General features: G+C 33.1%; 1 protein-coding gene across 5 annotated transcripts in view; it reads right to left on the reverse strand.

The window, feature by feature from the left end:
• LOC125055768 (formin-binding protein 1-like) overlaps positions 1-26,029 on the reverse strand; it is a 56,863-nt gene that overhangs the window by 22,253 nt on the left and 8,581 nt on the right. For all 5 annotated transcript variants that reach the window (XM_047658351.1, XM_047658349.1, XM_047658350.1 and 2 more), the window contains exons 2-4: positions 2,744-2,859; positions 1,244-1,294; positions 109-253 (exon numbers count right to left, since the gene is read on the reverse strand). In XM_047658351.1, coding sequence (XP_047514307.1) covers positions 109-253; positions 1,244-1,294; positions 2,744-2,859 — 312 coding nt within the window. The remainder of the gene's footprint in view (positions 1-108; positions 254-1,243; positions 1,295-2,743; positions 2,860-26,029) is intronic.

The raw sequence follows: 26,029 nt of genomic DNA on the forward strand, positions 1-26,029 counted from the left end.
ATGATCATAAAGACTGCAATCTAAAGGGATTGTAGTACCAATTTATTATTATTTTTTCATACGAAAAATGAATGCCATTCATCAATATTGATGTCTTCTTTAACCAACCTTCCTCTCCTCTCGCAACTCTTTTGCGAGTAAGTGCAACTCTCGAACGACATTGGACTGTAAGTTCTCAGCAACAACTTCGCGTTGCCCAGCGAAGTCGCCCAGCTCTTGTAACAACTTTTTGAACGCTTTACATGGTGTGTATCTGAAAGAAAACGATACAATTTATAAATTGTTTATATTTCCAACGCACGTGTTCTTAGTTAAACAAAACATTATGTCACCCACAACATAAGCATTTTTATTATAACATTTAGGTGTTAAAGCGCCAATGTCGAACCAAGGTCACATTCTGCAATTACAGGGGATTAAGAAAATATTTATTAATATTATTTTATTGCGCGTATCACCTATTTAGACCAGGGTTAGCCTTATTGAGATTATCACCACTGATCTTTCTTCATATGTGTACAAAACTTAAGGAAAAACGTTTTGTGTCGTGCACAGTAAGGCTGATTAGTAAAACCTATTTGCGTATAAAGTAATCAATAAAATTCAAAAATGTGTCTGGTGCACGTCACATTCTTTAATTCTATTCTTCTTATTTAAAGTTCAAAATCCAAAACAGTACCAAGTCGTAACCGAATTCACAATTAAAATTCTTGTTTTTCTATATTCATTCAAAGACAAGAAAACACTGATGATACTAGACTTAAGCCGTCTTTCGTCCTCATATTACATTTACCTTAATCCGCATAATTCCTATCTGTTCAGTAAAAACCGTAACGTGTTCATAATTAAAGAAATAACAGGAAAAATTTAATAATCATGAGCTAGCATTATTCATTTGTATTAATTGACTAACCACCACTAATGAGTTATTCGATTAATAATATTTTAATATACAGCATATGGAACAAGCTAGACACAGGTCTGTTAGCCTAGTAGGTATTTTAAGATACGTGAGGCAAACACTCAGAAAGCTGCAAGGCATACGCCCGCGTACGTTGCCGGCCTTTAAGATTTGTCTACTACTTCTTGACCATCATGGGTATGGGGTATTTTCATGGCATTCATGGCGTGAGTGGCGGATAGTTTCAGCGGATAAACTGTCCGATCTTCATAAATTTTAACTAATATTGAATTTATAAAAAAAAGACGTGAAAATGTTTATAATATATAAATAATAACTTACTGATATTCATCTTCTTCTTTCCTTTTAGGTTGGTAGTTTTTCACAAGCCTCCTGAAAATACTCTCTATTAAAAACCTATCAAAACTGGCTATAATATTTAGATATAAGAAAATATATTTTTTATGTAAACAAAGTTTTTTCTAGCACTGGGAATCGCATCACTGCGTTAGTGAGTCAACTCACTTTCTCAAAATTTTACTTGTCTCGTCATCTGACAATATCCTCTCGCAACATTATATTTTTATAGGGAGATCATTTTTAACTAGTCATTAAAGACATCTACAATAAACTTAATTGATACTGTGATGTGTGAGATTTTGTTCCAGCGCAGTCTACGTCTAAATAAGTGAGTTGGCGCACGAAATTTTCCATGCTTTCTATCTCCACCTCTATCTTTTTCAAACCATTGCAGATGTATTGAAAACCAGAATAGCACATTCAATTGAGGAATGTATATGGAAAAACAATTATATTATAGATAATTAAGATAATAACAGCTAATCTCTATAATTGATATATTCGTTTGACGTTTCGCATTCAGTGAAAGTGGATATTCTGCTATTTAACATACAAAATACTGGTTTCGACTTATCCTTACGTACATTATGCAAGACTATACAACTTTTATTTAATTTTTATGTTTCTCTTTCACCAAGTTCCTGGGTGAAAGCATTGTCGGCTTTCTATCGGCTATATTTATTACATAATGGTAACATATTACAAATACATCCGTATTATATACAACCAATCTTTTATTATCATATGAGAATATTATTCAGTCAAAATCTGTTATAACGACATCGAAGAGACTACTCATATTTGGTCGTAAAACCGAAAGTCGTAACAGCCGATGACGTTGTTATTAAGTACCTAATACAATAGAATTCAGCCGGGACCTTTGATTTTGGTCAATATAACCGGTATGTTGTTCTAAACGATGATGATGATGTGGATAGATCTGAATAAATATTTTTATAAGCAACTGTGTCCAGCAAGGATGCGTTTAAATTAAATAAAAACGGTGATTGAATGATTATATATCATATAAAACCACGGGCCGGATTTATGGTCAAAGTTTTTAAAAAATTGTCACAATTACCTTGGCAATCCAGTTTATTTATACAAACATAATATGTACTTAGGTCAGTGCAAAGCCACCAAAACAAACGATTTACAAAAATTATTGTTCATTTAAGAAAGATATAAATAACCAGTTCATATAATATTGCAATAACGGTGCAAAGACTATAAAAGTCAGCGGAAATCAAATAACGTTTAATTATACGCTTTATATTTAAGTTAAAAATTTCAACTTTAGTGTTTAAATTAATTTCCAAATATTGCCTTAAATAGCCTTTAAAGAGCCTTCGGAATTGCGTCAGCACAAGAATTATATTCAAAAACACATTTAGTTCAAAATCATTTTTGCAATTTTTCACGGCTTACATTATACGAAATCGAAAATCTTTGGGAAAAAGTTATTAATTAATTGAGGCTCACCTTAATTTCCCTGCATATTCTAGTTCAATAGCGCATCTCTCTTTGACGAAATTACCGTATTTGTCTAGGAACTCTATCCCTTTATGTGTATGGGCGGCTAAGTTATCATATTGATCCTGCGAACAAAGAAAAAAAAAATTAATAAACAATAGTCTTAATTTTAATAAAATATCTATATTTTACGACTATGTGTACGTATTAAGAAAACATATAAAAAATATTATTAGGCGCATTTTGTAAAGTTTTCCATTTCTATAATTTTTTTCTTTTACTTTATTATTGTAATGTTTTTAAAATAAATTGTCGTTACCATTGATTACCCTTTTCTATACTTCTAATTAAAATTAGTATGTAGGATTTTTATGGATACGCAACAGAGCTGGAACCAGAACAAAATGTCTATGACATATTTGTCGTTTAGAGTAGTACCAAGATACTACTACTAGGTACTACTTGTATTACTAGATATTACTCAACTAATACAATCATAATAAAAAGTTAAGCGCGTTAAAAAACTCTTTTCATTATTATATTCAGTTGGTCATAGAAGGAAGTTGATCACGATAGTTAACATCGGCGGAAACTGACGCAAACCTGATAACCAAAGTGATTGCACACCACGTTCTTTTATGTTATTACTAACATAACGAGTGCAATCATATAAATATTACTCAACACAAAACTGCAACTATCTTTAAACTGGTGTTTCACTAAATATAATCCCTTATTTATCGCTAAGCTTGACTGGTAACCAACACCGCTAAAACCTTTTGTTTATTGATTCGATTCCCGAGGAAATATTTATTTAAAAAATAATTATAATTAATATTTAAAAAAAAAAGCAATAGGGCCGAGTCGGATATGTTCTATGTGTGCTACGAATCTGGTAGATATTTATGCATTTAAAATTAATTATTATAAGGTATGTTTAATATTTTTTTTACAATTATTAATTTTCTGAAAAGATAGGTATTTTTTAACGTGAAATATTAAATAATATAAATTATTATTGAAGTCATCTCGTGAACAACATTGTCAATACATAGTAAACCTAATATATAATTATTTTAAATTAATTCTAATAAAACCTTGCGGTGCGATGCGCATGCGACTTTGACTTGTCAGTCACACGGTGCGACCGCCCTTGACTCACACGATTGGGAGCAACGACATCTTTGCTATTATCAGACCTTATCATTGGAATTGCTACATAAAATCATCGTCCGAGCGTCTCAATGGCCAATTGGTACACAGAGTTAGGCAGCTGGCTCAATGAACTAGCCTTTGTAAGTTTGATTTTTCCGTTAGATTATGTTAAAGTTATGTGTATGTCTGATAATCTGAGCAGGAGCAACAGGGTAGGTACATAATTTTTCTCTGATAACTTCGCGTAGGAAAACAGGTAAAACTTCAAAACATACAAGACTAGCAGACTTATTTATTACCTTAAAAGAATCCTTTTCGCTTATAATCGTTCTCATACAAGCAAAAAAGAGTAAACATGAACAGACTAGGAAATCACTAGTGCGAAACTATTCCTTTAACCGATATTAATAATGTATGGCATATGAGTTTCCCAAAAGGCGTCGTGTTTTGTACGAAGTTAGGTTGTAAACTAAATCTCATTCACCACGCTTCCGTTCGATGATTTAATAACGTTTTAATAACAGAAAGCAGACGCCGATCATAGTTTACAATACACGTACGTACGATCAATATCAAGGGCTATTCGACTAAACAAGTAGCCACAAATAGCTCGGAAAGGGCTAGAAGCAAAACACTTCTCTTCTGAATAACGACAGTCATGTAAATAATGAACGATAATAACACCACCAAATATAGTCATAGGCATTTAATGGAAAAGATAAATGTGGCTATTTCATTTCAAGCATACTTATGAAAATGTACGGCAAAGTAGTAGGCTTGCAACGGTTGTGCTTTTCGACTAATGCCGCTAAATAGCAACAAACAAATACTCCGGTACTTTTATCACAACCGCTGTAGTACTCACTCACAATATAGGGGATTCCCTAGTGTGGAGTAAAAAAAAAGGATATTATTAAAAACCTTAATAAATAAACAATACACCTAACAATTATATAATATTTAGTAATAAGAAGGTTCAGGCGAACAATTACACGTATTGCTCGCCGTTTCATAAGTTATAATAAACCATAACATAAAAATGTCCAGTCATAATAATGTCGAAGCACATTAAATTCAGTAGCGACACGCCTGAATCGCGTGTTTATTGACCGATAGTGAAATATGGAGGCAAACACAATGTCAGTATTGTTAGCTAATGTAGTGCAGGCCGTCCCTTTATAAGTCCTGCACTTGCTGTTATGTTCTATATTTAAACGAAAAAAATATAAATGGCCAGTGTATCGAACACGGGCTCTACTGTTTATGTTTTTTGACAGCTCGCTTATTATTTGGAACGCCAAACTACAATGGCGATGGCGAGTTACTCGAGCAAAGCTACTGCTCCTATATGCTTCCTTTTCAGATGCATATCTAGTATTAGAGAGCAGCTGATTATCAAATTTAGTTATTGAATAGAACAATTGCCATAGAAATTTGGCGCCAAAACATACACGTAATTTTGTAAGTAGTTATTGGATTATTATTGCACTGTGGTAATCCAAATTTTACTGTATTTTACTATAAACATAGATTGTTTTACTCTACTTCCAACAAACCGTAAGTATGTCAAATCGTCCGTGCAGTGTATGTTAAAACGGGATAGTTTTTCACGCGATATATAATTAACAAACATTCTATATATTTAGCATCTTCATATCACAAGCATTTATTTAGTACCGTTGCTTTGCCCGACTCTAGAATCTCGTCTAACGAGGTTTCTTTCATAATTGCGTCTCAACTTGTACGCATCATCAACGCTAAACGATAAAAAGCTAAATTGCTTCTCATTATTTTTTTAATTGACCAGTACTATGGCATATCTGACAGATCGATTGAAGGTTTTACGTCAATCCGTAACGAAATAATAACTGATCAATTCTCTATGCAAGCCTTGCCAAGGTATGGTCTGTTTTTTATAAGGACACGTACGATACAGACTTATTATACATATATATACAGATTAATATATATATGCTTCTTTTAAGATATGCTATGTAACTCAAGCACGTTTCTTGAAAGCAAATTCATAACCATGTTGATGACAGGTAGATTCGCGACAAGTGTTTACACTGATCAATACGATACAACCTATTTGTATTATGTGAATGTTTTGTGCGCATACACATATTACGTCTCGCAACATCTCAAAACCGGATGCTTTAACATTGAAGTAAAAACAGAAGAATGTTCCTAAAGGGTATATACATTCTATATATTAGGTAACAGATAGATTCCATTCGCAACAAGTGTTTACACTTGATCACGATACAAATTTGTCGATGTCATAAAAAGTGAAAGGTATTGGTCAGGTAGACATGTGTCGGTTCAACGGCCATGTTGAGGCTCTGTGGGAGTGGACGTGGGAGTACTGGAACCATTTTCCGAGTAGCGCAACACGATCCTAGTGCGAATACGCAGAGGATTATATTTACAACTAACGTTGTTAACTTTATCTGGTCATTACTCCGTCTCTTCGAAGAATTATAATAATGTATGTAACTTTAGCCCTTATGATGCTTTAGATAAAACTATTCAGATAAAAATACTCGCCTCAAAAAATATATAGTCACATTTATCCCCTGCAAAAATAAGTTTATATGAAGGTCAGTAAACAATTTGTTCATAAAATGTGAACGTATTAATTTGTACCGGCATATAAAGTTTAACAGAAAATAAGTACTTAACCTTGAACAGTGTTTGTATAAAAGGGTAATGTATTTGTAGATACAGATTTAAAAGAGTAAGTGTGGAGTTTTTTGCATATTCTTCTCCACACGAAACGGTTTGGAAGGGGCAACTAGAATCTTCTTTATATATATATTTTTTTGACGTTCAAAAGTGCCATTTTAGATGGTCTAATTGAAATAAATGATTTGACTTTGACTTTGATCGAAATAATCATTATCTCCGCATTTTATTTCAACTTCTTCATAATTCGATAACAGATCAAAATACGCAAAACGACCAAAACAGTCTCAATGACAAATAGTTCCATTTCGGAACAATTGTTTTGCAAACATATTGTTCATAGTTTCGGAGGCCGGCGCCATAGCGAAGGAATGTATAGTACGTTATAACATCAGTATTCCGTACACATAAGCGGTTACCGACACGTGTACCGGCTACTTCGGTTAATTATTGGAATACATGCCTATAAGACATTCCTTTATTGGTATTTTTTCATTGATACTGTTGGATTTAAAAAAAAAGATTAGAATACTGTTAGACTAAAAAACAAACGACTTGCACACTTTAGTATTATTTAGGCCCAATTATTACGTCAGATTTGAATAAATTGTCCTAAAGGTTTGAATATATTCTGTGTGTGTGTGTATATTCTATGTGTGTTTTTCAAAATTCCATAAGACAGAATACCAAATTCCACCCATATCACCTCGACGCACGTCGTTCCATAACTTTAAGCGTTTTTAAGACAGTTTTTGTTGCGCGCCACCACTATAGTACCAGCTGCAGACTGAAGTATTTCCGAACCAATTTGACTGAGGGTGAACCAATCTGAGCTGTCCGTTTGTCCCCTGTTCTATAAAGAAAAGATGTACTTTTTTCTTAACATTCATATTATTTGAACTTGTCAGTATTTAGGAGTTTGAATTATCCTTTCCATTATACATAATCTACTAAAGTGAAGAATTTGTAATTTAAACGCACATCGTATAAACTATAAACAAGGCCAACGATCGCGTTGTAATCATAGACAATCGTTAGCGAGGGCATTATCTTAGAAACTAGACAATAGACACGTCACATTAGCGTCTTGACTCTTAACGACATTATGCAAAGAAACTGAGGGAACTATCAACAAAAGCGTTTAAACCTACAGAGTTCGATATATCATGCGCATAGAAGATACAGACACTTATAAACGACAAATTTCACAGACTACCATTTTTAGGAGGACTCGAAAATATCATTGAAACAGTTTCTATTAACATTTATTTCCTAGCACATTTCGCTATGGAACTTTCCTTCCACTTGACGCAATTATAATAAATCTTTTATTTGCCTTGAAAGTAATACATATGATATGCCAATCAGCCATATCAAACTAGCATGCAAATGTCGAATTATGATGAAAAGCAATTAAATTTTACTTTACACTATATAGTGAATAAGATAAAAAAGAAATGATAATAGTATTGTCTTTGATTAACATAACTCATAACATTAAAAGAAAAACGCTTTTTTAAAAAGATTCTTCCCAAGATTGGTACGCGAAGCCATTGAAATCAAAAAACACCCCAATTTCAATAGAGAAGACGGCCTAAAATTGTCAAACACCTGGGATCCAATAATATCCAAATTAAAATCTCAAAAAGAAAAACAATCCGCGAAAATAGAGGACACCGTGAGCCATTTTTGCCAAAACCCTCCATCTTTTAGTCGATACCAACTCCGGGGAAATAAATACAGATAATGCAACTTTCTCTGCAGCTGTGATACTTTTTGACATTCAACATCTTTTGTCTTCAGTCACCGTGACCACGCACGCTGTAAAGCACGCGAAACGTCGGATAAATTTAAAATTATGTCAAATAGTTGTAAATTTATAATAATACATAACTTTAATCCGGTAAAAAGCGTTTTTCTTTTAAGAAATGATAACTTGACCACGTAACAAAATTTCCTTCCTTTATGCCCAACAGTTTGCATTTGCATTAATAAGCGGACACGCACGAACGATTCGCTCAACATTACCCAGAACAGAAAATTGTATTGTTTCATATAACCTTTCACACGCTGTTCATACATTTATTTCCGTTCTCTCGTGAGGATTGAGGAGTCACACCGGATCTTTGACAAATCATTCCATGATTCACTTAAAACGAATATTACTCATTCTTTATCAGACAATAACAGATAGTTTCCTGATAAGATTGTTTGAAATGTATAGTACATAATATATATAGTATTATGTAAACAATGTACAATTGAAATAACGTGTTTCATTACGCGCAATTTAAAAGAAAATATTTATTTTAATACTACGATCGTTATTTATTTTGCGTTTTATAATACGATGAAAAAAGAAATGTATATATAGTAATTCATTACAACCAGCCTATTTTTTTATTGGACGGAATAAACCAGCCGACCGTTATAAATAAATGTTAACTGCCGCTTAAGGACACTTGCAAAGCTTGCAAGTGTGTTGTCGGCCTTTAAGAACGTGGTACGCTCATCTCTTAAACGCCCCATGCCGTATCGGTTTATTTGAAACAACCCGAGTTAGTAATAGTCAGCTATAGTCCACACAAATTATTAAACTTTACAAAATTGCTACTACAAGCTTATTCTAAGTAGGGCAAGAGGGCCCTAGTCTACCCTTGTCTGCCCTTGCCCTTACTCTGTAATTTCCAATATGTACGAGTGTGTCCAACGCAAGTACCGCCGAAGAATCAGACGACTTAGATTACGCAATAGTTTTAAACATTCTAATTTTAATGAAAATATATAGCAGTGTTTGTTAGCTCTCATTCCCGAGGTCGTAGGTTCGATCCCCGTCTGTGCACCAGTGGAATTTCTGTCTACATATGTAACATTCGCTCGACCGGTGAAGGAAAATATCGTGAAGAAACCGGCCTGCCCTAGACCCAAAAAGTCGACGTGTGTCAGGCAGAGGAGGCTGATCACCTACTTGCCCATTACATTGACAAATGATCATAAAGCAGATACAAAAATCCGAAGCCCAGACCTAAAAAGGTAGGGTCACTGGTAAATTTTAATCAAAAGATTTACTTTGTTTTTATAGTGGACAAATTGTACGCGCGAAATACCTCTTCTTAACTATCGAAAACGTGATCTATATTTATTACAAGACAGTCTTCACCCATACACTTGCCTAAGAACACTGGGCGTATGTTACAAAATACCTGAAGCATAATGTATTACATTATTTCAGATGATGGAATCACAATAGCTGAGGTAATACAAGATAACAAGCACAAACAAACTGTATTGCGGCTCTTACTTTCGGATATTCAAATTACTAACATTGTTAAACGCTCAAATACATTTACAATGTTCTACCATTTGGCGATCGTCAAATGTTTGCGTACATTATATTTATGTGTTTACTGAACAAATGAGCATCAAGAAAACCTAAGTCTAAGACTAAGCAATCTTTAAAGCCAAGATTAATGAATCACTAGTTAATCCTATTATTAAATATTTAACGGATTATCAAATATTAGACATTACGTCTTTAAAAAGCCTTAAAGCGCTAAGAAGAAAAAATGTTAAATCACGAAAACTGACAAAATTTTTATTTCGTTGAAGGAAAGGAAGTGTTCTAATAAGTTACAAGTCTTTACATAGAGACTGTCACACTACAAAAACAAGTTAAGCGACTTATCCTTATTTAAAAATAGAATAGCATTGTGATGTAATGCTTTTATTAAACGATTAAGCTTTATATGATAGCTAATTACGAAATTTCTACAATACTATTGTTTATTGTAGCGCCACACGACCTTAGTGCATATTTTTCTTCATGTCAACCAGATGTTTCAAAAATTTAAAGATCATACGTAAACAGAGATTAATGAATCATATATTTAATAAATTGTATGCTTAATAATTGCGATCAAGGTAAGTATTGTTAGATGTAAACTTCCAAGAATTATAAACCGGAATTACCAGACGAGGTCGAAGATGGAATTGCGAATTTCGTAATATACTGTTAATATATTTAGCTGTCGGTGTTTTATTGGAACATCTAATCGTGACTTACAAAGGAATATTTTCTTTTGCTACTTGTGGTAACTCTTGTTAGAATTTCAATCAATGTTTGTTCTCCAATATAGAATTTTTTAAACTATTTTATGTTCGACTGATATTATCAAAATCAAAATCATTTATTCATATAGGTAACACAATGTACACTTACGAACGTCAAAAAAGAAATATATATTAAATGCTTCTAATTTTATATTTAATGCCAGTTCTCAAATAATGGTTGTAGAAAGGAAGAGAAGAACTGGCAATAAACTCTCCGCCACTCTTTTTAATCGCCAAGTTGATTTACACAATGTTTGTAGGAGCTGCAACCATTACAGCATGTTCCACATGAATCTTAAGTAATTAATAGTTAATTAATAAAATAAATTATAAACAAAGATTTGTCCTCTATAAGCAGGAGGAATGGTGAAATAGGAGCATGCACTTACATTCTCATGAGAACAACACGCAAATACATAGTCAAAATAACTAACATCACCGCATACACGAATTCAAGTCCGACCAGTCACCACAACTAGCACCCGTTCTTGAGTATGATATGAGATATGTTAGTATTTAAAATACGTCTTAAATGGTTTGATAAAACGGACTGTGTATTATCGTGTTTGTTGTCATGGTTACGGTACGAGCATAGATTAATTCACACTGCAAACACTGAACAAACAAAATTCTACGACATCTCTACGAAAAGCAAGGAAACTATATAAATCGTCAAAATCATCTTTGATAATTAAACGATGCTAAGGAAAACTTAACTACAATGCTCGCTAACTGATAGTAGAAACGTCAAACATAGAACCTCTTTCTTTTTTTAAATTCTGTAAGACAGCAATAAAAAACAATTTCACAATTATATTTATCTAGACTATTCCTTTAAGTTCTAACTTAGGACCGTTGGCTGAACTTGTATTAACTTGCAACGGAATTTTTTATGACAGTGGAAATAAGTCAAATCTTTACCGTAAGCTATTTTGGAGCAGACAGTGACTCAGCTCGTGACGTCAGAGGGCGTGGGGACAGCGCACCCCTATCACCCTTCGTGACTCACCTACCTGCTTCGATCAAGCTTCAATACAAAATTGATTGGTGCAACCAAAACAATATTTGATTGCATTTTTAGTGTCAACACAAAATGTTATACGAGTTAATATTCTCTACTTCGTATATATATTTTTAATATATTTATTATCTACTGTTAGTCCACAGAACTACGTAAACAATGATTACTAAAATTCATCGTAATCACTTAATATTAACATCCTCGAATTTGTTGACGTTGCATTTTTATTGATATTGTATTTAAAAAAATATACTTTTCTCAAACTAGTTTTATCTATTGTAACGGTTGTATTTAATTACTAATTTATATGAATGAACAAGATATTAAGTTTAAAATATCAGCTTACACCTGAAACAGGTAGACATAGAAACAAAAATGTTAAAACTTTCTAATATTTTAATTGAAGTGCCATTTTTCATTTCACGACAAACAGTATGCTATCTTTCAATGTTAACTGTTAATATAAACGCTTAAACTTCTTAACAATCATAATTTATAACAACGTTAGGAAAGGTAACGAAATAAACTTACAAAATGATATACTAACACGTAACGTAGATAAATTGTTACGTGCAAATGGTTTAAACGTGTTTAATAATTCATTGATGATAATTTGGAAATTGGAACAAAGACTCAATGAGTACTGGGAGTGGCCAGCGTTTGTTATCGATAACAGCCAGACTTTTAATTTAAACCGTGCCTTGTTATATGAGAAGGCATAACTATTGGTCTAAGATCCCGATATACAACGACCTTCACCGAGATGCTTATTTAATTAAACTTATTGTATATTTAATTTAATATGTCAATAAATATAATACATACGGGTTGCCTAGCAAATTTCAGTCCAGAGTATTTTAATTAATATTAAAAAAAATATTTTTTTAAACATTTCACCGATTATTAGATAAATTCTATACCAATCGAAAGTATGAAGCCCATAGAATATGCAAACGTAAGGTTGTTTTTAATCAATTAATTATTTATGTGTATATTTTTTATGTGACACTAAAGTATATATATATCTTTAGTAAAAATGAAAGTTATAGTGAAACATATATAATACTACCCTGATTAAAAATATTGATTGAAAAAAATTAAAAAAATTTACTACATGCAAATTATAAAAAAAAATTTTTTTTTTTAAATATTAATTAAACATACTCTGGACTGAATTTTGCTAGGCAACCCATATGGATTATATTTATTGACATATTAAATTAAATATAAAATACGTTTCATTAAATAAGCATCTCGGTGAAGGACGTTGTATATCGGGATCTTATACTATAAATATAAAGTTCACTGTTAGAATAACTTCCGAAGCAAACACTACAAATCCATTTCTTTTATATTTCCAGCCAGTGTAAAACCACGAACAGGGGACAGATATCTGCATCACTTAACTGTAAATACCTGAAGCTCGATGAGAAGTGAGATTAAGGTGAAATCATGATGTTAATCTCCTCTTAATACATCTTTAAACACTCGATAGACAACGCGAACGATTAGCATACTTATTGGCTCATTCAGTTTTGCAGATTAAGAATCCTTATAACATCACCTTTAAATGGGTCATAAAAATCATTATAAGATGACTCTGAAAATTACTGTCTTTACCAGAACATTAGTGTTCCATTTTCAAATAACAAAAACAAATTCTTAGTGATGCACTTTTTGACGTGACTTGTACATCTTAAGATTATATTTTACTACCGCTCGCCTGCCATCGCAATATACAACAAATGAGCAAAATCCACACTTTAGTCTAAATTTTACCGCAGCCTTTTCTTGCATTGTCCCTCACCCTCACAAAAGTTATGTCACAAAACCGCTGTTATACAACAAAAAAAACCATAAAAATTCAAAACGTATTGGTACTTTCTGCATGTTGCACGGATCGTTGCGATTTAAATTCTAGAGGCAAGTGTTGTGAAAGTGGCGCACAACGAGATATTCATACTGAAATTATACTTCGTTACATAAGATTGATTGCTCAATTGATACATAAACTGATGCTCTGTACAATGTCAAATGTACCTAGAATGTGTGTGTGTAGTATGTGAATTTATGATCACATGCATTCTTCATATATGTATATGCAACCTTGTTTTGGTAATTATTAGGAACTCTCGAGTGCTTTCCTGTGAAGGAGAGGTTTAGTCAATTTTAAACAATTTTGGCCCAGTCTTTAGCTTCCAATATAACAAGTTTTCTGTTTTCCTAACTCTCCTCAATCCTGATATACAGTGAGAACTGAGAACTAACGGTCTCGTGTCAGTTTCGTGAAGGGATTTTGACGGCTGAAGAATTGGCTCTGATTCCAGGTCGGAGAGTGAGTTATATTTATAATATCTTCTTCGCTACTAGTGGGATTAAATAATCGAATGGTAGAATAGCGGGTTTGGTAAAATTTCACTCAAGACATTACAATATCCCATATACCTCGTACGAAGAATGCCAACGCGAAATATAATTGAGGGTGTGCTTTCTAGGGTAACGGCTAATAAATACAATTTCTACAACTCTGAATAAGCTCTGTAATCTAAATCTATATGCCTATATGCTATATGCCTTCTATTTATTTATGTAATTTTTCAAAGTATATAGGTTAATTCAAACTACATATAAGCCACTTCTGTAGAATATCTGACATACTTCAATATAAATCTATCAATGGGTCTCAATTTATACTCGTTCATGTCCTCATGTAGTTCGCCCAGACGTAGTAATAACACGCAACAATGAACTCACGCTCATTTCTATTCTAGGCCAACTGGAGAAAACGGTCAATATTTATTTCATACACTTTGTATAATTTATTTAATAAAGAGCAAAATTTTGTGCATACGATTTTTTCTACATATTTTACTAAAGATGTATCTATATTATATCTCAGAGTTTAGAAGAGATTAAATCTTTTAAGTCATCGCAGCCCATAGACACCCATTTGTAGTGGATGCGTTGCCGGCTTTTGAGGGAGGAGAACACTCTAATTTTGAATAGTTGGAGGTCGTATCTCTCTCTCAGTTTGCTAGTTAGTACGCAGTAGAAACGGACTGTGGAAGACTTCCAACCAGACTTCTATTCATTCGGGTTCTCTTCCAGGCAAATCTATAGGTGTCTGCTCAGGTATAGAAAATAAAGCGTAATAATGTTTGCCCCATTGAGGTACTGCAAGCAAACCTGACCATTAATAACATATATTAAAAATAAATATTACATAAAATATCATTGCTATGGGTTTATATGATTGTCATGCTTGAAAGTATGTAAGTGAAAGTAAAAACGAATAACATTACTGTTCGTACGTTTTTACGTTCATAAATGACTTAATATTACTTCCTTAGAACCGTTCTATAGAATTTCAATGAGGTTAATTTAAGTATTAAATGATAATTTGAATGCCAATTAACAAATGTTAAATCGTTATTATAAGATTTTGTACATGAAATTGACATTGGAAATTAAATAACATTGTTTAAATTTCGAATTATTTCCGATATTGAACAAGTCATCCAGACTTGAAAACATCACAAATATTTAAGCTTATCGAGAGAAAATTATGACCTAATAGAGATAGAATTGAATACAATGCAGGAACTATTAGAACGAGGGAGAAATATTCTTGCGCTTGTTTTATACGCTTTCAGGCGGTCAGACTTGACAGGAAACCAACATTGTTTATTTTTATGAAACCAGCCTTAATCTACTATATAAAAATAAGTCGGGTTATCCTTCCTGACGCTATAACTCCAGAACGCACGAACTGATTTCCACGGTTTTGCATTCGTTGGAAAGGTTTCGGGCTCCGTGAGGTTTATAGCAAAGAAAATTCAGGAAAAATTTCAACAGAAAAGCGGGATCACCAAACGAAATGCTACATAAAACGAAGCCATCTGGTGGCGAAACGGAGTTCGCCGAGATTACTAGTAAATTATAAGTTCATAAATTTAAGAAGAAGGCCTATAGAACCTACTAAAGAGTGAATGGTGTGATTAGTTACTTTAGTTAACTCGTTCCTTCATTAATTCTTTTGAAACCACCAACATTGTCTAAGTCAAGTATATTTAATAGCTCGTAGGTAGACGTGGGAAGAGGGGCGGGTTGACTGGATTGTGAATAAACCTTTTTGTTCCTTTACTGCCTATTGTCAACGCAGGGCTCATATCCTGTCATAACTTTTTCCGTTTTAAGCTCATTTTAAACGGCTTATACTCAATTGCAATAAGGGTCACAATTATTGTAGAGTTGACGTGAAGATCTAGAATCTTATTTACTTGGGTTAATACATTACCTGCCTAAGTAAATTCGGTAGTTTGTTAAATGCTAATCTTGATTAATATTGTTTTGCCCTTATCACTCTCGTATCTCATATACAGACACCCTGTGTTCGAATAGTATTTTTCGGCGATAACAGGTTTTTGCATCGGCTACTTGTTTTGTATCAACGTTTACTCGATGGCTTTGTTATATGTAACTTCGTATTAGGGAGCGTTCAAGTATTACGTCACGCAATTTTTTGAGATTATTGACCCCCCCCCCCACGTAGTGTTGCCCAAAATCGGTCTTGGTCTTGCAGTCTTGGTCTTGTTCTTCCGTTTTTGCAAGACCAAGACCAATACCAAGACCGCTTTATTATAGCAAGACCAATACCAAGACTGAACCCTGCAAGACTTGAGCAAGACAATACTTAAGCCTGCAAGACTCTTGCGTCTTGCAGTTAAGACAAACTGAGATTTGGGCGTTATTAAGTAGGTATTTGGTTTCAATCCCGATTTTGAGAAACGTTCCCCAGTATCAAAACCGTAGGTATTACAAATCATAACACTAAACTAAGGGCTGCAGTTGTATTTGTAATTGGCAACGTGCCGCTCGTCTGAAAGCACCCTGAAACGTATTGTATTGATTAGGTAGGTAAGTACTTATTATATTTCAACAATTTATTAAGTAGGTAGCGTGTTAATACTCACAAATCTGTTCCCTAATAACTTTCTAGCAAAGTTCATACCTTGTAGGTATCTACCTATAATAATATGTTATGCTTGTTTATGTCTAATGTGCTGGGGGCCTACCATGAACTCTTATTGCGAGCCTATTGACAACCTACAACTGAGATGCATCGCTAATTCGTACCATGACATCGAAAAAACGAGACAGTTTAGGTTCCCACGTGACCTTAGCGATTATCAGATTTCGTTCGTTCAATTTGTATGAAAATCCGTACCATGACCGCTCGGCTGAACCGAAATTTGACAGTTGCGCCTTCCAACTATGACAGGATAAGCGATTCTAAAAAAGTTACTTTTTGTTCAACTTTTTTGTATCGAAATGTCCAAATAATAGTTTAGAACCTATAAAATTCAATATTTGTATTAAAACTTGTTAATAAAGTTAAAAGAATAAGATTTATCTACTATGGCTAACATATGAAAAAAAATATAATTTTTATATTTTGGGGTATTTTGAGTTTAGAGAGTGTGATAATAAATAAATTATTAAAATATCGACGGAGATGAGAAACAAGACGGCAATGCCCTTCTACCGACTTCGAAGATATTGATTTTATAATTTATTATAGATTAACTACTTTGACTCATTGAAGATTTCAGTGTACCTACAAATAATTGCACATGGTTCAATAATATTTTAATTAATTATTTAGGCATGTCTAACAAAAACATAATTCCCCAATATATCATATTTACAATAAATAATAATGCCATATCACTAGTAGATATTTATTATAGTTAAATTTTTCCTCATTATGTTCATGAATTGTATTATTCTCCTCTGCTTTTTCTTTAAAAAAACAGAGGTGTTTCTCAAATTTATAATGTGTAAATAATAAGCCATTTGAAAGTATTACAATAACAGTATTTATTTAGTTAGGATGACTCCATCAAGAAAAATCTTGTCTTGTCTTGTCTTGAATCAGGCAATGTTCAATTGGATATAAACATATATTCTTATTTATATATTTTCTTCTCTCAATTCAGCGAGTTTGTCAGGTTTAAGCTGTAAAGACAATAGAATTATTTATATTATATGAATTAGTTAACGTATAAATTGAATTTGTAAAATATTAAGGAATCAATTTTTATCATTATTTACTTGATGATTTTCGAGTAATAGGTTGATTGTAATATCTTATGCAAAGAGTTTAATATCAGCAATTCACTTCGATATAGATATTTATTTTTAATAAACCAATTTTTGAACAATACTTACCCCATCATATTACTTTATAAGTTAAACAATTTGTAAAACTATATTTATGAAACCGAAATTTTGTAAACAACAAATATATTGAAAGCTCCTATCAAAATTTGAAGGAAACGTTTAAAAATAATAAGTGTCAACTGCACAGCACCAGAAAACTTTAAATTTAAAATATATCAAAAGAATAGTTTTATATTAAATAAATATATATTAAGACATAATAGCTTATTATAATTGATGAATTATTTAAAATAATTTTATATTTTATTTATTTTTATAGAAACATCTGTCGAATTAAGTTTGACAGTTAAATTTCTAAACTTACATAGAAACCACAAACAAAATTATCGTTCTTTCATTCGGTCTTGCGATGCTAATACGATTCAGCTTATAGGCGGTCATGGTACGAAAAAATGCGATTGACTTTACGTACCTAAACTCAACTGCATCTCAACTGGATTGTTTTAAGAAAGTTCATGGTAGGCCCCCAGATCTAACGTTAGTACTCGTAGGTTGGTATGTGCTTAAAATTATAGTTAACAAAATTATATAAACATCATGTAGGTGTGAAACTTATGTTTCAAAGTTTATATTATTCTTCTATTTAGCAAAATTTAAAACTAACAGCGAGTCGAGTAGGTCTAGTAACAGTTTCTACGGCAGCTAATACTATGGTACAGACGCCAGCACATCAAGCTACTACAATCTATCAAATTTCTTCAACAGATTTTCAAGTTTATCGCTAAAGAATTAAGGTTCAAAGTTGATTGGGGAAATGTGACGTTCTGCGAATAAACTGTTGGTCGGTCGGTGTATTAAATACCTACTTATTTGATAATTTACCGACAAAGACGCCGCGGTTTGCAACAAGTGTAACACAGCATTTGACACTGAGCGCCGCATTCGCCGACAAAGAGTACGGACAGAGGCACACAAATTTTTACCTATTTTGGTAGGGTTGGTATAGGAGTATAAAATTAAATGACCTTGAAGATGTCCCAGCAGTAGGTAGGTATAAATTGAATGCTCTGAGTTTTTTTTATTTAAATACATTCTCACACTGGCTTGAATTCGAACACTACAGCGTTAAAAGCTGTCGGGCGAGATGATAATTAATAACTAAGTAGGTATTGCATCTATTGAATTGCGAATATTTTGATTTCGAAATAATCATTGTTAATATCGGTAAATGATAGATAGTGAGTGATACCTAGGTACTAAAATGTGAGCAGCAAGATTGAAAAGTGTATATGCCATGTCAGTGCTTTCAATTTTTAGACACGATTTAGAGTTTACCATTCAATTACACACAACATATTATTGAAAAACAAAAATTATGAAAAAGATATTTAGACTGAGTACTTAGGGTCGATTCGACCAAACAAGAGTAAATCTTAATCTTAGAATAAATCGTCAGTTAATCGAGAGTAAATAAATTTTACGTTTTACTAACTACAAATTCTAAGAATAGTGGGCTTATTCGGGAATTGCAACTATACCGCCGTTTTGCACGGAATAACAGCTATTCCTAGAATAATTTAATGGCGTCAGTCAGTCCAATCAGCTGATTTCTGTCATTTCACAAATATGTATTCAGTGTTTTAATTTCAAGTCAACGCAACGCACTAAATTAATAGTCTGGCATTGTATAATGAAACGTTTAAACAATTTATTACTTATTTATTTATTTTTAGATTTTTATTATTATTATTTTATTATTATAATATTAGAATGAAATTCAACTAGGCTCAACAGAAGTTCGTTTTTAGACGAAAGCCTCAAACAAACAAGAAATAAAAACTTTTTGTTGTCGTTTGACACCTGTTAAAAGCTACTTTTTCACACTATAATACGGCAAAATCGAGTTGACATGATGTATGCTCTTACACTGTCCCGTTGTAGAACAACATTTGTTTGCCGAGTTTTATTTTCGTTCACCATTTTCTTGCTATTCGCGTATTGTTATTCCTAGCGCAATTATACTATCGATTACGTGGACAAACGACTATGGATTTACTCGAGATTAAAATCATGGAATAGATTATTCTTGGTATAGTTACTCGTGTATAAATTGAAGTTTGGTCGAATCGACCCTTAGGAAATTAGTAGAAAAAATATTCTATCGTGGATACCTAGTTATTAAAAAGTGGATAAACGTTGTGTTTACTTAATTTTATTTTTCTGTGCTAATGCCAACATTGACAACCCCACCAAAATAGGTAAAAATTTAGTCCGCTTCTAGACTTTGTGTTGCCGCCGTCGCTTTCATGTCAAAGGTCGCCGCCACTGCCCATGTTCTAAAGAATAAAATAAGTTTCCGGGTGCTCAGAACGGACGCAAATAGATTATGTTGTCCTCGCAAGGAAGAATGTAGTTGTAAGGATAGGTAGATTTTATAAAAATTGTTGTAAGTAATAAAAATATACCTAGTTTATATTATTACTAGCTGGCCTGGCGAACATCGTACCGCCTAACAGTCGATTCTTTATTTGTTTAAAATACTTATTCTGCTATTCGGGACACCGGTCTAGCTAGTAAGATAAAAAAAGAAAATTGATAAGACAACAAATACATTATGTCAAAAAATAAAAATTTACCTTCCCGGAACCCCTCCACTAACACTTGAACTTTATGCTATGGTTTTAAAGTTCAAATTCACTTTTAAGTATTATTACGAATATTTTGTATGGGAATATAGAAAAGTGTTGTTTTTAGACTGATTCACTCAATTTTATTTTAATTTTTCTCCGTAAGAACCATCTTCGTACTTCAAGGTATATTATTAAAAAAAATCAGACAAATCGGTCAAACCGTTTTCATGTTATGTCGTGACAACGGAAAACGGGTTTCATTTTTATATATATAGATTACCTATTATACCTTTTTAAAGGACATTGCACTGCAAAATTGGAAGTGGGTGATTTTAACAAACTTGAAACGTGGAAAAGCTCCAAATATGAGCGACGTCATATTGCTTTACGCATTTTGTTTTAAAATCATCGAGAATTGCAGTGTCGGTTTATCAACTTCTATCGTACCTACTCTAGTAGCGACTATTGTCTTCAGCGATGATTTACTAAATAAATAAAAATAATCGTCGTGTAGGTACGACGATTATTTTTCTAAGGAATACAATTTTGTTGTAGTAGGTACCTACATCGTTTCTTACTTACACATACTTTAACGACAGTACCTACGTAGCAAAGCGCGCCAGTCACGAGTACGACAAATTGCCTAAAAAATTTACCTACGCACACTGTAATGAAATCTGCTAATCTCAACACAATGCCTGTAGCCTGCCTGCTATTATTGGTTGATGAACATTGTACATTGGTGAATGCTCCAGAATAGCCCGCAAGCCCCCACAAATAGCACTAGGCAAATAGGTATTTGCAAGTCTTGCGAGACTTGCAAGACTCTTGCTGCAAGATCAAGACCAAGACCAAGACTGAGAGCGCAATACCAATACCAAGACCGAGACCAGGTGTATTGACGCAAGACAATACCAAGACTGGCCTAAGTCTCGTCTTGGTCTTGCATTTGGGCAACACTACCCCCACGTTTTTCTAGAACTAATAATAAAACTTTTTGTGACCACCCAGTGAAAGGACCATACCTAAAAGTTACGATTATGTGGTGTAAAGTACTGGAAAGTCGAAAATAATATTAAAAATAACGCGTAATTCAATCCCCGCTCCGCATCGTAACGTTTTACAAACGGAAAAAAATTCGTTACGTAATACTTGAACGCTCCCTTACCCTCAATTTAGTTTTTGCTTTACATGAACAAAATATTATCATTGGTAAATAAGTTATTTGTTCGACATCCTGGTGACTGAAAAAATAATAGTTTGTTCACTATACTACTATAAACTTCTTTTTTATAAACTATGAATATAAAATATATAATATCAGTTCAAAAATAAATAGAAACGAAACATTCTTTAACTGCTTTATGCAACAGTGTATGAATGAGGTTGTTCAATAATAACTTTCATATTTTTTCATTACTCTCAGTATTGCTTTAGTAAGAAACCTACGAAGCCATTCGTATTGTAATATAAACAATATGATCTTGTGTTTTAAAAATCTATAAACCTTCAAGGTAATGAAATTTCCTTTCGCAGGTATATAACGATTCGTTATTACGTTTTTAAGTTCCACTAACAACGGGTAATAACCACCCTAAGAGAGACGCGATTGGATTATTTTCCCCAACGACTTTCCCCTAACATCTCGTGGGGTTTTCAATGAGTCTAGAATTATTTCAGCTTCGAAAACACACGTACAAAATATTGCAACGTCGTTAGGTATAACAAAAATCTTTAGACTAAAATTTTACAACACATAAAAGAAGACATAGAATGTAAATAAGCGGCCTTACTGCTAAAATGCAGTCTCTTCCAGACGACCGAGACATATTTTAAGACGCAAAGCTAGCGGAGTAATTTTTTTAAATATTATTTTTGAGTGTGTTTTGTTTCTGTCTTTTTACTAAATAAGCAACAAGTTACGCCTTTATAAAAAAATAACACAAGCAAATTGCCAATAAATCCACCTGCATGTGTATCGGAGATTCTAAGAAGTGTACAATGGCGTAGAATGTGGCTCGGGCATTGTTGAGACACGCGCGTTTCCGCTTTCTCGTGGAAAAAATGCACGTTGGAAAGTAAACGCATAAAACGATTTCGAGAATATCACTACACGCTAATTTTAAATGGCTCGGTGGCTGTGACCAATTCACACGGGATTTGAGATTTAAGGATTTAGAAATATATAATTAAATCTCGGTTATATTTCGTTAACAGTATTTATGGTATTATACTTTTTATCGAATTTAATATAAAATTAAACGTATCAACACATCACATAAAACTGACACGCTGAAACAGATATTATAAGTATAACATCAACAACACTTTACAGTTAGACACAGGCAAAATAAAACTATACCAAGAAAACATTAAACACAGACAGAAATATCTAATAATCCATAACTGCCACGAATTACTGAAGATAATACTATACAACACAAAAGCAGTTTTATGTAGATATTTTTGGAATATCACTTTGAGACCATAAAAAATAAAGCAGTTTTTATGTGTGTTTGAATTTGGAATAGCAATGAAGGTGTGTCATGGCTTATAATAGACGAACTAAAACACTCGCGGGCCATTAGCAAAGGCGAATCACGATCACAATTCAATCACGATCTCAAGGCAACGCGTTAGGAATCAATAGTTTATGCGTGTTACATTGGCATTTTAAAATACTTGTACTACATTTGCCATTACGCAATTCAACTATAACAGCTGTATGTACAATGTAAATACAATAAGCTAAGACTCAAATTTCAGTTCGTTAATTTCCGAGCAGATTGCGCGTAAAATTCCTTTACAAACTCTTCTATATTTTAGACATGATCGAACTTTGCAGTTTTTGTGGACTTAATACTGTTTGAGAAGCTCAATCTATGTGGTGCTTGTACCAGCTTCCACGTTCTGACTATGCACAATATAAACCAGGTATTTCACATATAACAGTACACATATTTCAGCTTCTTCAATAAATAACATACATTTTAGAGAAAGGAAACTATACGAAAAATATAAGTACTTGGACTTGGCAGTAACATACGTCAGACTGGCGCCAAGAACACAAGAGCTCCCTGTTCTCCAGCGCTCTCGAACACCCTAAGCTTGATTAACCAAGAGTAAAGTGACCTTCATGCGTCATCAATTCATTCAGTTACATTTAAAGCTTTCAAAATCAAACAAACCTGCATAATAAAGAAACGGCATAAAATTCAACCTGCAGTTTACAAATTGATTTCACAAAAGAAAGCGACACATAAATATTAATGATGGAATAGTAATTATTTTCTTGTCAAATTATGGTCTATGGTGACGAGAAAGACTGAAGACTTTATATATTATAGAGACTTTAGTCTGTGTCGAACATCAGCTCGTAAAGAAATTACCATTTTATTTTTATGCAGTCTAGGAAATAACAAGGGTGTAAGGACAAAGCAGATGTCAATAATTTCACGGTACGTTGGGGTTAGTAGTTGAACCGGTCAGAAGCGACCGCAACAGGTGAGGCGTGACCGAGAATCACTCAATGTTTGTACGGCAAATCAATATTTTAAAATATAGTTTGTTAAATATTAAATTATCTGAATTAAATTAATTAAAACTGTCCCAGTATTTTCAACAACAGTCTACGTGTGGTCTCTTAATTTTAAACGAAATACAATTAAAAAAGAATTCGAATTATTTTTCGGTGATCATGAATTTGAGAAAAGTCAATCCATAACGATTTCCTTAAGTAGTTATATTTTAATGGAAACTAAAGTAAAACACAAGAAGAGCCAAATCTGGTCGACTTGGACGAAAAATGTTATGGTTATATAATAAAGAAAATAAGGGCTTTTAATTCGGTAAAATGTGTGAAACTTTTATAAATATAATCCATTTCCTTTCTAAAATAATAATACATCCAGAGGCGCTGCAACTCTATATGGGTCTTGGGTCTCAGAATGAATCCGTTTCATTGATCATTTTTATTTTATACACAAGTTGGTGATCGGCCTTCTTTCACACTTCATTGATTTTTAGGTTTAAGACATGCCGGTTTCACCATGTCTTTCTTTACATAGACAGAAGTCCAGGGATGAGAGTTGCACGCTGAAGCCACTCACCCAACACTGCCTCTATATTTTCTATTTCATCACAATTTTAAGACGGTAAGAGTATCGCTAGTATCCACTTAGCGGTTACAGTGGTTAGATCAATTGTGAACGGAGTTTATAATGTATAAAATGAAATACTTCTATGTTCACAGTATTGAATGGCCGACTACCAGAGGTATCGCGTGACATCTACTATTATAGCTTCCAGCTCAATGATTTGTGCGTTTCTACAGTGTTCCTTAGATTAGATTTAACATAGACGGATCATGTCCCAAACATGAATTGATTTACCAGTTATAAAATTTATGTGATCATATACGTTTGGTTCTGAAACGAGTTGGAATGTAGAAAAAACTTTTGCAGAACATTAAACAACGGAAAGTTGGGCCACGTGTTGCGACCGCTACCACCTCCTTCAATTAATTATAATGGGTAAACGGCGTGTTGGTAGGAGGAAGAAATCATGGCTTCGCAACGTTCGAGAATGGACGGGTATTGCAACTGCGGAAGAATTGCTGCATCTGGCACAGGACAAGATACTGAAGGCCAACCTCCAGTAATGGAGAGGCACTAGAAGATTTGTTTGTGCACTGTTGAACTTCAATAATTGGGAAATTGCTCTTTAATCGAGTTAAACACACATAGCAAATTGGAACTAGGTTCGAATCAAATGCTGAATTAACAAATAAATATACCTTTTTATATTTTGTTGTTGGAGTTAATATCGACTAATAAATAATAAAACCGATACAATTCAGTCGTTTTAGTTACGTAACGCAAGCAAAATCGTGTGGTATTCGAGTGGAATCTTAGAATAGAACGATACTTCATAAAATGGGTCACAAATGTTCGTTTGTATTAATTTGTATTAAACCGAAGAAATTGTTTACATTTAATGAGTGTCTTCCTAAGGATAGTTGCAGTTCCGTAGACATGCACATGGGCATGCAGTTTTATTTTACGTATCATAATATGTGACCAAATATATGTGTACGCCAAGAAGCTAATCCACAAGATGTAGTATTTAATTGATAATAATGTTATTATTTAGACTAACGGGTCATATGTGCATATTAGTTTAATTTTGTTAGTAGTAGCAGTCTACAAATCAATTTGTAAATTAAGATTTTGCTTGTATGGCAGCTAATAATAAATTGCACGTTTTTATTGATTAAAGAAATTTGTTGTTTTTTTTTATTGTTTTAAATTGTCCGTATGTAATAAGTTTTTGCCGCTCACTTGCGATTTCCATTAATAGCTACACAAAAATCGATCATAATACAACTTATATGTAGATTTTTCATATTACTTGTTGGCAACGACCGTTTTAATCTGCGTAGGACTTCGTGGCCGTCACAAATATAATCCACTTACATTAACTAACAATTCCATAAAAGAAAACATCTCG

This window comes from Pieris napi, chromosome 14 (assembly GCF_905475465.1).
Source record: "Pieris napi chromosome 14, ilPieNapi1.2, whole genome shotgun sequence".
Taxonomy (NCBI): domain Eukaryota; kingdom Metazoa; phylum Arthropoda; class Insecta; order Lepidoptera; family Pieridae; genus Pieris; species Pieris napi.